This window comes from Cinclus cinclus, chromosome Z, assembly GCF_963662255.1.
Source record: "Cinclus cinclus chromosome Z, bCinCin1.1, whole genome shotgun sequence".
Classification (NCBI taxonomy): Eukaryota; Metazoa; Chordata; class Aves; order Passeriformes; family Cinclidae; genus Cinclus; species Cinclus cinclus.
In genome coordinates, this window is record NC_085084.1 from 74,984,876 (window position 1) to 75,001,463 (window position 16,588).

Genomic DNA, 16,588 nt, shown 5'->3' on the forward strand with positions numbered 1-16,588 from the left:
TAACTGCTCTGGTCACCAGTTCTTAGGTTTAAAGACTAGACAAAAGTAGGTGCTCTGAGTAAACAGCATATAAAAAAAGAGGACTATATTTCATAGGCAGTATAGTCTTTAAAGAACAATTGTATTTTGGTTGAGGTTTTTTAAAATATTTTGAGTGTTGTTTGTAGTACAACTGATGCAAATAACAATAGGTTCTTTATGTTGCTTACCATGAAGTTCAGAGAGTATAAAATAATATTGCTCAGGTATTTTGGCAGGATAAAAAACAAACACTCTCATTATGTTGCAGACTTTTTAATGTTAGTGTAGTTGATAAGTAGTGTATATTAAATGCATCAGAACATCTCTATAACCTTGAGATGAGGACAAGGAAGAAACATTTAATTCATTATTTTCTGATCTAGAAAAAAGTAAACCCTGACTTACAAGTAGAAGTAAAACCCAGTATTCGAGCAAGAAAAATTCAAGAAGAGAAAATGAGGAAGCAGATGCAGAAAGAAGAATACTGGAGAAGACGAGAAGAGGAGGAACGCTGGAGGATGGAAATGAGGTAATGCATTATGTTTTGTGAATGAATGTGGTAAAGCTGCTGTCAGATTGTCTGAAGCTAAACTCCACAGTTACTTATTTTAAATACTTCAGGGAACTCTGTACTGTCTTGTTTTAAATTGTCATTCTCTCACTGGGATTTTTGTTTGCTACTGTTTGATCCTTTTGAGGAATGCAGCGTTAGTAGAACTACTTTGCAATAAATGCAAACCTGCTGTTACAACAATAGTTCACGTTAGTTACTGTCTGTTCATTGGTATTTGCTTGTGACTACTGCAAGTTGTTGAGAACAGAGAAGAATCTCTAGAGCAGTGTCAAGTATTAACTGCTGTACAAAGAGAACACTTTGATTGTTGCACTTCAGGCGATATGAAGAGGACATGTACTGGAGGAGAATGGAGGAAGAGCAACATCACTGGGATGACCGTCGCAGAATACCAGATGGAGGATATCCTCATGGCCCTCCAGGACCTCTAGGTCTGCTGGGAGTTAGACCTGGAATGCCTCCTCAACCCCAAGGACCAGCTGTGAGTTTCTTAGCTTGAGAAATTAAGCCATTCTTACCAGGAGGCACAGTTGAGAATTACAAATTACTCAGTGCTACTTCACTTGTCTCCAGTGTTTCTTAATAAAGGATCTGGAGAAGGGAAGAAGAAATTATATGCTAATGAAATGGTGTAGGTGGACTAGTCTTCCAAAATAAGTCCAGTTGAATGACAAGAGGATGCTTTAAATATTGCTTCTTATGAAATAAAAGTCATACTGGATTTTTCTAGTTTTTATTTTATTGCATTATACAATATTACGTAACTAATTGTAGAAAAACGTGTGGCTAAAAAGTGGCTGGGTCATCAGTCTCAGAGAATAATACATAGTGGTACATCATACTCTAGCAGTGTGGAATGCAGTACCACATGGGTAGATCCTGACATCAGACTCATGAGCACTTTATCAGGGATCTGAAAGGTGATGGAGTGAGTGCACACTGCTGAGGTTTGCATCTGGCACAAACCTGAATCATCTTGGGGTTGAAGAATAGCTAATACCTTTGAGGGTGAGGCTACTGTCCAGAGGACCTAGGCAGGCTGTAGGAGTGGAACATAATGGAATTCTGCAAGTACAAATACCTAATGCTGCCCTCAGGAAGGAAGAGCCCCTTGTGTTGATAGAGGCTGGGTAGCAGCTCTGCTGAAAGGTATCTGGGAGTCTTGGAAACAGCAGTCTGGGCATGAGTCAGCAGCATGCCCTGGCAGCAGGGCCAGCAGCAACCTGGGCTTTAGTAACAGGACCACAGTAGATGAAGTTACCAGCTTTTGTAAGACCCTAACTGCAATACTAGATTTAACTTTGGGCTTTCCAGTAGAAGATAGATAAACCATAATAGGCTCAGTGTGGAGCTACCAGGATGCTCAAGGGTCTGGAACACTTGCCCAGTGAGGAGAGAAACTGAGGCATCTGGGATTGTTCAGCCTGGAGAACAGAGAGCTTCAGTGCAATGTAATAGCCTTCTAATGGATGTGCTTTATAAAGGACAGGCTTTTTACATGCAGAGATACATCCAGCTTAAGCCAAGGCAAAAGAGGTTTAGACTGAATACAGGAAATCATCTTTTTTTGTACAGGGGTTGTGCAGCCGCTATGTTTGAAGGTTTCCAAAAACCAACAGGCCCTGAGCTACATGATGTTTCATGTTACAAGCTGACGATGTTTTGCACAGGAGATTGGACTAGATGACCTTCTGAGGTCATTCCTGTACAACCCTATGATTGTATGAAAGTAATCATGGGTACTTTACTTTCCAGCAATATCCAAGTATTTCCCAGTTTGACAGAAAGGCAAGAGATATTAATGTTGAGGAGGTACCTCTGATCTTGGGATTTGGCCTTAGTTTAATTTTGATACATTTCACATCTTTTCAGTCGTGATTGATTGTGGCAGTATGGGCTGATTAGAAGACTTCATGTTTTGTTACATTCAGTGATGTGAGGTTTGACTATTCTGTTCCTTAGCCACATGGGTTTTGGTCATTTTGTCTCATTTGTGAACTTGGAAATGCAGCCAGGTTTCAGAAGTACACTTTTTTGTCTGTTCAGCCTCTGCGCCGCCCTGACTCCTCTGATGACCGCTACGTAATGACCAAGCATGCTGCTATATATCCAACTGAGGAGGAACTTCAGGCAGTACAGAAAATTGTTTCTATTACTGAGCGTGCTTTGAAGCTGGTTTCTGACAGTATGACTGATCATGAAAAAAGCAAGAGCAAAGAGGGAGATGAAAAAAAGGATGGCAGTAAAGACAGGTATTTTTTATTACATATTAAGAATTTTATTGTTTTTTCTTACCCTGTTATCAGTGTTTCCAGGATCTTATCTGTTTGGGTTTTTATGAAGTATTTTTGAAGTCTCAGATATGGAATACTATTTTATTTCACTTTTCTTCAGGTTTATTTTTATGATTTTAACATTATTATTTTAAATGCAACTTTTAACTATAATTCACAGAGCTTTGAAAGGCGTTTTACGGGTGGGCGTTTTGGCTAAAGGTTTACTACTCCGCGGAGACCGAAATGTCAATCTTGTTTTGTTGTGTGCTGAGAAGCCCTCCAAGACATTACTCAGTCGTATTGCTGAAAGTCTCCCTAAGCAACTTGCAGTAAGTAGAATTTAGATTCTTGGATTTGAATTTTTGTAAAAGTACTGTAAAAATCTGTCCTCAAGTTAAATGTCTGCAGGACTCACTGTGCTGCTGCTGCGTAACATAGCTCAGGTTCAGTTTCTTTCTGCTTTCTGAGTGTTTTCATCTGAATTCAGAGATTGCTGCTTATTCTGCTTCCTCTGTATTTTGTCCATACAAGCGTGTGCTCTAGCAGTGTAGTATCAATCACCATTTAATAGATTCAATTTATTTGGGAAATAGAAATGAACACAAGAAAGACCATTAATCAGTTATCAGTAGCAGTAGATAGTTGCAGCATGTTACATGTTACAGTACACAGGCTCACTCAAAGTCAAAGTTCTCCATTAATGCCAGTCTTTTGTACTTTTATCTCATTGCCTATTTGTATGTGTCAGTGCTTTGTAGTTCACAATTAGCCATCTAAGTCTAATATGGGGTTTTTTACAATTTGGACCTTTAAAAAAGTAAACATGCAGTTGTAGACCATTCAGTGAAATACAAACCCTTTGTAATATTTCTGTAAGAAAGTATAAAGTCTGTGCTCTCTCCTGAGAGGCTGTCAACAAAGCCTGTCACTGCAGAGCGTTTGTCACAGCATTAGTATATTAATGCAATCTAGTAAAATGCTTGACAGTATCACTGGCATGATAGAAGCTTTAGCAGGATCAGATTAATGACAAAATAGGCTCAAGTTTGCTTTTGTTTGAAGTAAGAGAATGGAAGTAAATTTAACAAATGAACATCTTGGTCTGTCTTACTGGAAATGTTCACTTGCCCATATATGTAGAAGAACGTCACAGAGGTGCCTGCAGCTTACTTCTGTGGCTATTTTGAATTATTAAACAAAGTTGCCAAAAGCAATTAAAAATAAATACTGTGTTAGTTACTCTTACATTTTGTCTGTGGTGCTTACCTTGGCCTTTTTTCTTGGCATGTTGGGACACCAAAGCGCAGGATGTACCCAGCAATACCCACTGCTAACTGTGAGCTTGGAAAATAACTCCTGCATCTTTGTTTTTTAAAGGCTTCTGTGTTCCAGTGAGAAACACCCTGCAGACATTTTAATTGGCTCTGAGGATTTTCTTTATCTCAAACATCTGTTATGTAATTTATTTTAATTTCCTTTCTAGCCAGGTCTTTTTATTCTGTTTGGTTGTGGTTTCTTTAATAATTTGGAAACAATATGCAAGTCCACATATCTTTATAGTGTGCACTGTAGTTCTATGACTACACAGTTACCTGTTTCATATAATTATATTGTGTTTCTGTCTTTCTGTTGAAAATGGAATATGTTGGACTCCTTTTTCTTCCTCATACTTTTAATGGCCACATGCTAATAGAAATTTCTATTTCTCAATATTTAGGTAATAAGTCCAGAGAAATACGATATCAAGTGTGCAGTCCCAGAAGCAGCAATTATTTTAAATTCGTGTGTGGAACCCAAAATGCAAGTTACAATCACACTGACATCTCCAGTCATTCGGGAAGAGAACATGAGGGATGGAGGTTGGGAAGTTGTTAAAGATGTTACTTATTTCTCACCTGTTTATTTGTGTTTATCTATTCTGCTTAAGATGCCACTAAGGTCCTGGAAGGCAACATGCTGGCACACATATTTGATCAAAACTTTGTTTTTCAACAACCAGTCTCAGTAGAGAACAGTTGGTTAAAATAAATGTGTATATGATGCTTTTGTTTAATTTTTGAAAATTCTAACTTCATGTCCAACCTCAGCTTTCTGGAAAAGGTACAAGCTTGATGTTTTTCCCCGTCTTTTAAAATTATGTCGAAAACTAAGTATTTTATAGCAAGTGGCTGTAAACTGGCTTTCTAGAGCAGTCTTGCCTTAAGAGAAAGATTGTATGGATTTAGAAAATCAAATCACAGGTTTTTGGGTTTGAACTGGGTCAGTATTACCATCACTTAGACATTCTGAATAGTGCCACTTAAAATGCACTTTTACAGTACTTTTGACGGTAACAGTGCTTCTAACTTTAAAAGATGCGATTTTTTCCAGCTCTCTGAGGTTGATTTTGGTCTGGAGTGCTTTTTGAGTATATTTAGGCTCCTGGTATTGCAATCACTCTTCTATCCAACTGGCAAACCCAACTAGTACAATAAGAAATGGCTTTGTCGTTGAGCTGAAGCAGGTGGAGCTTGGGAATCAATTTACATTTCTGAAGTCCACAGTTTCTCTGGTGCCAGCAGTGTTGCTTTAGGGTCTGTTCTGTAACACTTTCAAAGCTCCAAAAGCTTTTAAGCCAACAAGCATGATTAATGTCTGCAGTACATTGGTTCTTTTTATTTACGGGTCAGATAAAATTAACTTTTGTTTCCTTTTAATCCTGTATTTTCATAGTTGAAAGAGATCATAGCAAACAAGGTTCTGGTGTTTGACAGTGAACCTACAAATAGGAAATCTGAGGCTGTTTTAACACTTCTCATATACAGGTTGAAAGAAATTGTATGTGTGTATGTATACATGTGCTTGTGTATATACGTATTTATATAAGCCACAGAGGTTTTTTTTATATTTCATCTCATCACTTTGTGTCCTCTAAAACACTTGAGGTTTTTATATTGCATTACTAAGTGTCCTGTAGCTATGACTAATGCATTTATAAGCAAGCTATGTTAACAAAGTCATCCTACATAATCAGAAAGAAAAATTTTCAATGTGTATTCTGTGGTTTGGATGACTTCCAAAGAGTCTTAGAGTGCTTTTGTTTTAAGCTGTGCATATTTTTCCTAGCTATAAAGGCTTTGTATGTGTACTGTCACACCCAACCAATTTTATTGGTTTTGGACAATGTCAGTGTAACTTGACTCTGGGCTAAATCAAACTTTCCATATTATTTAAGTTTATAAAGAATGCATTTTATTATTCAATTAGACTAACCATTTAATTAAATTAACCTTAAACACCATATTTATTTCTGGATGTACTGTGCAAAAGTGCAGTATTGATTCCTGCTACAATACTCTGTTTCAACTAAATTAAATTTTAATGTGTACTAAAAATAAAACAAATTTCAAATTACTACAATCAGTCCCCTAAGTTACGCCACCAAAAGGAAACAAATCTGTATTTTTGTCTGACCCACACTTGAGTTAAATTATCTTTGTGAGTTTATTCACTGCTGAATGCAGTACTGCCTCTAGGCAACAAAATCAAGTTAGATTTCTCTTCAAGACACTGAGCAGTATAAAATGGATGTGCAGAAAAGTTCACTATTGAAACTGGAGCAAATAGAAGACTGAATTGCCAATTATTGCAGCAAAGAAGTTCCTTATTCCGAAGACTGCTGCCTATTTGCTGCAGAGTAACAGTATGTGTTTGTGCTTTTCTTACTGCAGCTTCTCATGCTCTGTGTCTTACATTGGTTTAAAGTTTTCATTTTTCCTAGCCCGCTTGGGGAGCTAGTTCAGGTGTTAAGGAAGGCTTTACCGGAAGAACCAGTTGGAGTAAAGATGCAACTCGAGTCTTGCACATGGAATAGAATCATGTTTGATGTGTTATTTAGCCTGTAAAGGCTAAAAAAAACCCAAAACAACAACAGTGAAATGAAATTGTTAACCGCATAGCTACTGTTCCTTACAGTATGGTGCGTTTGACAGTTGACTGAATCTGGTGCATTTGAAGAGCTCTAACCCAGCTGTGGATCTTCCTTTGGCAAACAGGGTGTACATACTTACAAACACCTCTGTGTGCACGCGTGTGTCTCTTTCATCCTTAGCTAACAGGCCGGGTCCAAAGCCTTCTAGCCGAGGGACTTGATTCATGTCAGGGGCTGCTGCCAAGACATCGGAAGGATTTTTGACCAAGGTTTTCTAAAGCTCAGTGTCACACCTGCCATGCTTTACAAAGGAGGGGTTTGGATGCATAGTCCTAGCATCTGCTGTTACTTTGTGTTTGTTTTTTTTGTTTGTTTGTTTGTTGGTTTTTTTCGTTGTTTTGTTTTGTTTTGCTTTTGTTTTTCCTTTTCGTCTTTGTCTCTCTCCTAGAATGAAGCAGTGTTCACACTAGTCTTATAATAGTTGACTGGATAAAATGTATTTTACATAATAAAACTTACCTAAATTGACATATCTGTTAACTTTTAATGAAGAGGTAGTGTGGACACAGCACGTCTAACTAAAGATTAACCCCTTATGTTCAGGCTAGTAAAAAGTTATACAGGGTAAGAATTCATGCCCGTGTTTTGTAAATTAATTCAGTTTTTGTCTTAGTTTAGTAGGGTGATAGGTAGGCATCTGATTTTAGTTGCACAGTCTTTAAGGGGTTAATCCTGAAATGTGAAACATATGCAAAAATCCACAGAATAAATATTACAGGAGTTCCCTTGATATATTTTTTCAGTCAGTGTTTCTCATGCCTCAGCAACTTCTGACTTCCAGAGTCTTTTAAAGTTCCAAGGGTATTCTTACAACAACTATTAGTAACCCATTTTAGATCAACATTTCCAGCACTGAGTAAGATTCTTTCCTTTACCTTTCAATTGCAATTCTTAGTAAAACTACTTTACAAGTTGAGGATTTTCAGAGGTAGAAGTTTCAAAATATTAATGAATTATTGTGCTAGAAGTTTGCACAGTATCACTTATTTGCATGTTAGTTTTAGAGAAGAGTAAATAATTGACTGGTTAGGCTATTGGCCCAGCAGCACATTGCTTGTATTTTTAATTTTTCAACCTTTTTGTGCCACTTTTTCCTGTGGTGGGTTTTCTCAGGATGTACTTCTCTCATATATCTGGGTTGTACTCCTTTCATCACTTAGCTTTAGCTGGCACTCCTCTTGTGTAGGTTTGGAGGGGAAATTTTTTGTTTTGGTTTTGTTTTAAAAGAAACATCATTTTATATGTCATTTGCTCTGTAGTTGCATTGTTACTGAAGATCTTAATTTTTCCACTTGAATATATAGTCTGTAAGTTGGAATATCTGTGTGAGAAGTTACCTATGTTCTTCTCAACTTTGCTCTTATGAAGTCTTCACCCATTTATCCCTGTGCAGAGCAATGGGACTATCCTATGAAAATGCTCAATTCTTAATATAGTACTTAATATTAAATTTAATTACTGTATTGTAAAGCTATACAACCATGTTAATTCATGGCCTTTTAGCTCTATATACTGTAGAATCCTACTATTTTACATTTATGGTTTCAGAGCACAATTTCTGCAACATTCCTAAAAGCTTCTTGTTGCAGGCATGTTTCATGAGTCTCATTATTTTTTACTTCAGTTTATTCCCTGGCTTAAATTTAGATCTTGGAGGAGTAAACTGTATTGTTCCAAGCAGCCAGCTCCTGTGAAATGTATGCCATTGAGTGAGGGCTTTTGTTTCATCTTACCTGGTGCATCACCAGTTATGCTAGCAAATTATGTTGTGACTAGTCACCATAGCCATTTTCAGAATGAGTAAAAAAGTAATTTCTTATGGTGATCACTGATCTGATTATATCCATATAGTTTTCAAGTAACTCAAAGATGCCATTTCACATTGTTTAGTGATTCCACTTTCACTGATTAAACCATTTCTGTAGTTTCTTCATTTTTTGGTAGCAAAGCAGTCAGCTTGGTAATTAAATTCTTTCCTGAACATTTAAATAGGCAATGCCTGCTATGTTTTCTCCATCTTTCAGACATTTTGCTTCGGTTTTTTTTGACTATTCCTTTCTTTTCCTTATCTTGGTGAGTCTTAGGTAAAGAAGGCCCTTTTCAAATCTTTCCTTGCATCTTAAGTGTTGCTGGAACACATATATTATTGGCTGAGGAATTTTATTTATATGGGTAAGAGAGAAGGTACTAGAAAAAAAAGGAACTCTGTAATATGAACATGTCACATTCCTTTAGTCAGATTTTTAAAGTAAAATAATTTCAAGTTTAAGGCATGATAAAAATAACATAATTACTAAACATTTAGTGCTTTTAAGATTTGTTATACTTAGTTTTTTTCTTTCAAGAATAGGTCCCAAATAACATGTGACAATTAAAATATTAAAGAAACTAAGTTTGAATGTTTCTACTTGGTTGAAGTGGATTTTTGTGTTCCTTCTGTCTTGTGTTCTCTGTGCTGGTGCACTGTGTCCAACCATCCTTCCTTCAGTATTGAATTTTAGGGGATATGTGTTTTTCCAGTGTTAGCTGAAATAAAGAAGTACTATGCATTGCATAATCAGCAATGCAATTGAAAAAAACTTCGGACCTGAAGTGCGTTATGCTCTTGATCTTGGGTCGATGCCCTAATCCTAATTGAGCAACTACTGCTGAACATTTGCATTTCTCGTTCAAGGGTTTAAACTTTAAATGGCATGTGTGACATTGAAGCTATTTAAGGAAGTGTCTTGCTCACCTGGTCAAACACCCATTCCTCACTGCATTTTGCCAATTCAATCCATTTTAGATGTAACCTCGGGTATGGTGAAAGACCCACCGGACGTCTTGGACAGGCAAAAATGCCTTGACGCTCTGGCTGCTCTACGCCACGCTAAGTGGTTCCAGGTTCGGAACATCATTTTACTTTCTTCTTGTAGCCTTATGAGAGATTAGTTCAGTTGCAATATGAATGTTTAACTGTGTGAAAACACTCAGCGTTGTTCATGCTAATAATACTTAATACTTTCTGGTCCCTAAATTTAATTGTAGAAGGTTGAGTATGGAGGAGCTGCTTTATGCAGTTATTGCTCATTTGATGTCATTTTTTTTTCCGGTCATTGACAAGGCGATGTTGAAAGCTTGACTCGCTTGGGGTGATCATATGTTGTATATTCGTTATATATTCCATAAGGCTGCAGAGTAACTTTGCTTTAAATAATGGAATATGTGTTTAAAGCTTTGTGTTTAGATTTAAGACTTTTTTTCCTATTTCTTTAAGTGCATTAAGTGTAGGGAATGAAAGGTGAGAAGCAACTGTTTGGTTTAGTGACTTTGCATTCTGGCAAAGGCACAATAAAGAAACCAAACAGATTCCCTTGACCTTTCAGTCTCTATACCTATTTCTTAGATCTTTACGTTATCCTTTTTATTTCTAATATAGAAAGATGCTGTATTTATTGTTTCAAATGAACATAGGTCAAAGTGTATAGGGGATCAAGAAATGTTATTCTTGTATAACCTGTGCACTTTGACTTCTACCACCTTAAATTACTAACCCTGTATAAAATACTGCTGTAAATGGCAGCTCACGGAATAAAGTTGTAGAATCACTTGTTTCAATCTTGTATCTGAGCTTCCATTGAACAGTGGTGTTTTAGTCTTTCAACAACTCCTGTTTGCTATGGGTGCAGGGGTTAATTAATTTGAGTTTGTATTGCCCTCAAGGCTAGAGCTAATGGTCTACAGTCGTGTGTGATTATCATACGTATTCTTCGTGACCTCTGTCAGCGGGTTCCTACTTGGTCTGATTTTCCAAGTTGGGTAAGTAATGTTTTTTTTTTTAATGAGTCTTCTTAATAAATATGTTGCTACAAGGAAATTGAAGTGTTAATACAATTTTTAAATTCAGACTTTTTTTCAGCACATAATGTAGGGTTTAGTTTGGGATTTTGTTTTTTTGTTTTGTCTTTTTGCTAACAAATACTCCAGATCCCTCTTAAAATACAGTTTTCTGAGGATTTTCATTTGAAGCTGGAAGTTACTATTTTTTCCAAAAGAAATTTTCTTGTTCTTTTCTGTTCTTTGTGGATGTATTCCTATTCTAGGTTTCAGCATTTCTTCCTTTACTCTGTACAAAATAACTTATTTTTTTCTAACCACCTACTGTGAATTGCTTGGCGTTTGCTGCAACTTATTTAAAATAATGTCAGCTGTGCCCAGATAGTTCTGTGATAATGGAAATAACTTGAAAGATAAAAAACACAGTATTCTTATGATTATTGTGTCCCCTTTTGCAAAGTGAAATGCCACTGTACTTCAGTGCAGTCTGTGGTTGTGTCACCATCATATTTTATTCAGTGTCACTTAAATCTCTGGGTTGTGTCAGGTCACCTTTCTTAATCCAATTGAGTGTTCTTGGAGCATTCCTTTTGCACTGACTACCTCACAAATGTTCCAAATACTAACAGATGTACAATCTGTGGATTGGACAAAGTTAGTCTGAAACAAATACCTGAAACATCTATCATGTGAAAGTAAACTTAGCTCTGACTGTTTTACAACCAAATCCAGTTGTACTGCACTGCTTCCTTCTCAGTTTTGACAGGAAGAGCACTAACATTGTTTTGAGCAGTTGACTTTATTTATATGAGAAATGTTTTACTTCACTAAATTTGCAGACAGTTTTAATAACTTATTTCTAAAAATATTTATTGCTTCTGGAAAGGAAGTCAAGCAGTAATGTCTGGTTTTCTTTTAATATTTAAAGGGAAGAAAACTAGTGCCTATTTCAGTACTGCATTTCTTGAAAAGTGCACTAAACAAATAGTTTAAGAGATGCTTAAGAAGTGCTCTCTTAATATCACTATGATACTGAGTTGCCAGAGAATGAACCTTGGCTTAGTTTCAGAAAAGTATCCTTACAACTGTTCCAACACAAAGCAGGGATGTGGGTGAAGAACAAGGAATGTGGCTTCTTAATTCTCACATTATGTGTTCCAAGGCACATCCAGAAGGGAAGAGAGGTTATGAAACAGTGTGTCAGACCTCACACTGTATCTCAGTTCTCTCCAAAAGTGATTCCTAATTTGGTCCTGGTACCTGATGCATTCTCAGTGACTTGGATCAGCACTGAACTGTAGTCAGCTGTTCCTTTGGCCTGTAGAGGTACTGATAAAAACAATGGCAAAATGAAAGTGGTGATTTCAGCCAGTACAGATGGAGTTTCGTAGATTGGAGCAATACAGTTTTCTGTATACAGACATTCTCCTACCCTCTATACTAGAAACCTTTTCAAGATGACAGAGCTTTTTTTAAAAAAACAATAGTAGTTGTAAAAACAGAAGTCAATAGAAGCCTGAAAGTTAACAGTAGTTGCATTTAATATGTCTTAAAGTAAAAACTAAGTGTAAAGAATTTTGTGAGGTTCCTACACATTATTTATATTTGAAATCCAGCCTTTAGTCCCATAAACACCAAGACATCATAATTCACATTTTCCTAAGACAGAGTTATAGACCTCAGTGTGTTGTATAAGGATCCAAAAGAGCTAGATTTTAATAAATGCACATCCAAGATCTGGTGTTTTTTCTTTACTGATACACTTTGCTTCCTACTTGAGAACATCTAAATTACTGTTGCCAAATTTTGATTGATACAGCAGGAGTATGGAAATAACATGCTCAAGAATTGAAATCTGTCAGTTAAATGGAGCTAAAATAGAAAGGAATGGGCATCCTTAGTGATTAGCACTGCCTGTAGTTACTTGCATACATCAGAATAAATATTTACACCTTGAAAGGAAGAAGAAAAGGTGGCATTTGAACAACTATAGATATGCTGAGGAGGACAAGGTCCAAAGAGCAAGTGCCTCTAAAAAGCCTACCAAAAACCATTGTTTGAGAATTAAACTTGCCGAAGAGTGAAACAACTGTCTAACTCTGGGAAAGAGATCTAGGAGAAGTTTGTCCTTCCTTTTACAAGTACATTTATAGGTTCTTGTGGGAAAAAATAGTGTCTAATAAGAGTGAACAATGGAAATATTCACACAAAAAAACCCCAGTATTTAAAGCACAACTAATGATTTAAACCATTTTAACTAACATCAAATAATGTACATGTTTCAGAAAATATATTTATCATAGAAGCCTTTTTTACAGTTGTTTAACATCTGAGTGTTGATTGATAACTAGGAAAAAATTGCTGTGACCTTCAGTTTTGCTAAACTGAAGGACTATTGGGATATTAAGCATTTTAAGAACATTAAATTTTTGATGTTTTAAGTTTCTGTACTGTTGTAGAAAAATCTATTTCTGTTTTTCTATAGCATCCTGTTTCACTAGATATACTGTTTACTGTATTCTTTTAGCCGACAGAATCCAGTGCCCCAGAGTGTTTCATACTCTCAAAAATGGCTGGACAAGTTGTATACCTGCAAATGTAGGCTACTACTGTATAAATTTCTACAAAGTTACTGAACAAGTTGTGATGGGAAGAAACCCATCATAGAATAACTGAATTATTCAGGTTGGAAAAGACCTTGAAGATCATCAAGTCCAACTCATTTTTTTCCCCTGATATCCAGTCTAAACCTTGCCTGGTGCAACTTTATGCCATTTCCTCTTGTCCTATCACCAGTTATGTTGGAGAAGAGACCAACCCCCACCTGAATAAACCTTCTTTCAGGTGGTTATACTGAACAGTAAGGTCACCCCTGAGACTCCTTTTCTTCTGGATAAACACCACCAGCTTCCTCAGCAGTTCCTACCAGAGCTTTGTGCTCTAGGTCCTTCCCCAGCTCTATTCCTCTTCTCTGGACTCACCCCAACACCTCCACACATTATTTCTTGTAATAAATGGCCCAGAACTGAACGCAGGATTTGGGTGTGGCCTCCCCAGTGTCCAGCACAGAGGGGCAGTCACTGCCCTGGTCCTGCTGGCCACCCCATTGCTGATACATTCAGGATGTTTTTGGCCTTCTTGGCCACCTGGGCACCACTGGCTCATGTTCAGCTGCTGTTGATCAGCACCCCCAGGTCCTTCCCCACTCAGCAGCTTTCCAGCCACTCTGTCCCAGCCTGGAGCTGCAGGAGGTTGTTTTGACCCAAGGACAGGACCCAGCACTTGGCCTTGCTGAACCTCACACAATTGGCCTCAGCCCATGGACCCAGGCTGTGCAGATCCCTCTGCAGAGCCTTCCTGCCCTCCAGCAGGTCAGCACTCCCACCCAGCTTGGTGCCATCTGCAAACTGGCTGAGGTGCTCTCAATCCTCTCCTCCAGATCATCAATAAAGATAAACAGGACTGGGCCCAACATGGAGCCCTGGGGGACATCACCAGTGCCAAGCTGCCAGTATCAATACTCATTGTTAATCTCTTCTTTTTATTTCACCACCTTTCTTTTTATTCATCTTTAAAAACTAACTGGGGTTTCTTTCCATTTTAACTGAAAGTGTTCTACGATATGTGATGTTCTTCCAAATTCAGGATTCAAAATTCTCTACTGAGGGACAGTAGCAGCTTTATTCTGTCTTAGTCCATTCTCTAATTTAGCTGAATCCTCCTGTTGTTGGTCTAGGCTATGGAGTTGCTTGTGGAAAAAGCAATTAGCAGCGCAACTGGACCACAGAGTCCTGGAGATGCACTGAGAAGAGTTTTTGAGTGTATATCTTCAGGAATCATCCTTAAAGGCAAGTTGCCTTTTATGTATACTTACACTTAACTAATCTGTAATCTTGCTTATAATAAGATAAAGATGTGCTACTAATTAGCCTGATTATTGTAGGTGGTCCTGGCCTTCTGGACCCTTGTGAAAAGGATCCTTTTGATACACTTGCTGTAATGACAGATCAGCAGCGAGAGGATATTACTTCAAGTGCACAGGTAAGGGAATGTAGGTGTGAGTAAATTTGATGGATGGTTTTGTTCCAATTCTGTTGTTTTTTATTTCTTATGGAGCTTTGTATTGGACATGAATTTTGTTTTCTCAGAATATAGTTGGGTCTTACCAGTCTTAAGCTAGGCATTAAACATGTCACAGGAGAGGATGTTCATACTGTTCATTATTGCACGGAAATAAATGTATTTTCTTGAACAATTTGTAGCATTCTTTTCTACATCTATATATCTAGATATAGATCTGTAAACAGGCTTACTCTACAGCAGTATATTACTAGATCAGAAATTTTACAAATACATCTCTTAAGATTCATATGACAGTAATGAGCATTCATGTTTGCAGTTTAAGAGGTTTCTGCTTCTTCATTTGATCCTTTTGCTTATGATTCCTGATCATGTGTCACCTGATGCCACATGTGACAAGCCTTGGCTGCTTCAGTGCAAGCCGAGAAGCCCAAACACAAGTACTTTAAGCTAAAATGATGCACTTACAAAAGCAGCAAATGTTGCATACACGTTTGATTTTGTTGACTTTGTTGGGGGACAGAAAGATGGGATCATTAGAGCTAGGGGTTGTATCACACATTGCTTGATTTTCTTCCCTAACTGTTGAACAAAGTGCTCAAAATGGACATCTGTTTGTAACACAAGTAACTTTTCTTTACCGTTTTTCTAGTTTGCGCTGAGACTCCTTGCATTCCGTCAGATACACAAAGTTCTGGGAATGGATCCATTACCACAGATGAATCAACGCTTCAACATCCATAACAATCGTAAAAGGAGAAGGGACAGTGATGGGGTTGATGGGTTTGAAGCAGAGGGGAAGAAGGACAAAAAAGATTATGATAACTTCTAAAAGTATTTGTCTTCATTGCTAATATTGATGGTAATGAAAATTCCATTTGTTGCCTTGCTTTTACTTCATTCATAATGATGTCTGTTTAAAACATCCAAAACCAGCTTCTGAATTAGATTTGGAAGAGAACAACCTAGCTCTTCTGTTAGATTCTGAGTATTTTAATTGGATGTACTGTAGCAGACAAATTATGGATGGAAAGACTGCAAATGGAAACTTGTCATAGGAAAACAGAGTTTTCCCTCATTGCATTTTCTTTAAATGTGTTGCTAATTTTAGTATCTTTTCTTCTTTTTTTTTGTCTTTTTTATTAACAAGTGCATTCATTGTCTTCCTATCTTGACTGTATTTAATGCAGCATTTGTGCTTCTGTTGCTATGTGTATTTTGACCTTTTCTTTAGAAGCATTTTTGTTTGCCTTTGACACTAGTTGTATGAGTTACTTTGTGTTAGGAAGTAAAACTGTTCCCCTCCCAGTTAATATTTTACAGAAGGGGTTGTTTTTTTTCTCTTTTTTTTTGTAAAGTGAGACTGCAGGATCATGTTTTTTTCTAAATGTGAAGGGGTTACAACACATAATTGTCCTGCCATTTGAGTGCTCAGAATTAAATGTTTTTGCCAATCTTGTGGCATTTGTCTCCTTAGTGTGATATAACGGTGTAATTAAGACAAATTTGTGTTAATCTAATCGAGTTTGCTGTTAGTTGTGCATTAGCAGTATAAAAGCTAATATATACAGTATGGTCTTGCAACAGTTTTAAAGCCGCTGCATAATTGATCAAAGAGTTGCATGATGGTTTTTTTTTTAATAGAAGGGCTTGTAAAACTATTATCTTAGGTTAAATGCATAGGTCTTTGTATGATTGACTTCGTGACATAGCAAGGCCAAAAAATAACTTTCTGAATTTCTTTTCTCAACAAGCAAAGGTGGGCATTTCCAACTTAGACAAAGTTAGTAATTCTTTCCAGTCAGCTTTGTCGATACGGCGTTAATGCCTCTCAGCCCTTAAAATAAATGT

The 16,588-nt window shown here is 37.1% G+C and overlaps 1 protein-coding gene across 2 annotated transcripts in view; it reads left to right on the top strand.

The window, feature by feature from the left end:
* The window catches only part of ZFR (zinc finger RNA binding protein), a 42,278-nt gene extending 26,084 nt beyond the window's left edge, over positions 1–16,194 (top strand). For both annotated transcript variants that reach the window (XM_062514067.1, XM_062514068.1), the window contains exons 11-20: positions 405–550; positions 914–1,076; positions 2,642–2,847; positions 3,050–3,200; positions 4,589–4,730; positions 9,627–9,724; positions 10,544–10,639; positions 14,394–14,505; positions 14,601–14,698; positions 15,390–16,194. In XM_062514067.1, coding sequence (XP_062370051.1) covers positions 405–550; positions 914–1,076; positions 2,642–2,847; positions 3,050–3,200; positions 4,589–4,730; positions 9,627–9,724; positions 10,544–10,639; positions 14,394–14,505; positions 14,601–14,698; positions 15,390–15,569 — 1,392 coding nt within the window. In that variant the 3' untranslated portion in view covers positions 15,570–16,194. The remainder of the gene's footprint in view (positions 1–404; positions 551–913; positions 1,077–2,641; positions 2,848–3,049; positions 3,201–4,588; positions 4,731–9,626; positions 9,725–10,543; positions 10,640–14,393; positions 14,506–14,600; positions 14,699–15,389) is intronic.
* The last annotated feature ends 394 nt before the right edge of the window (positions 16,195–16,588 follow it).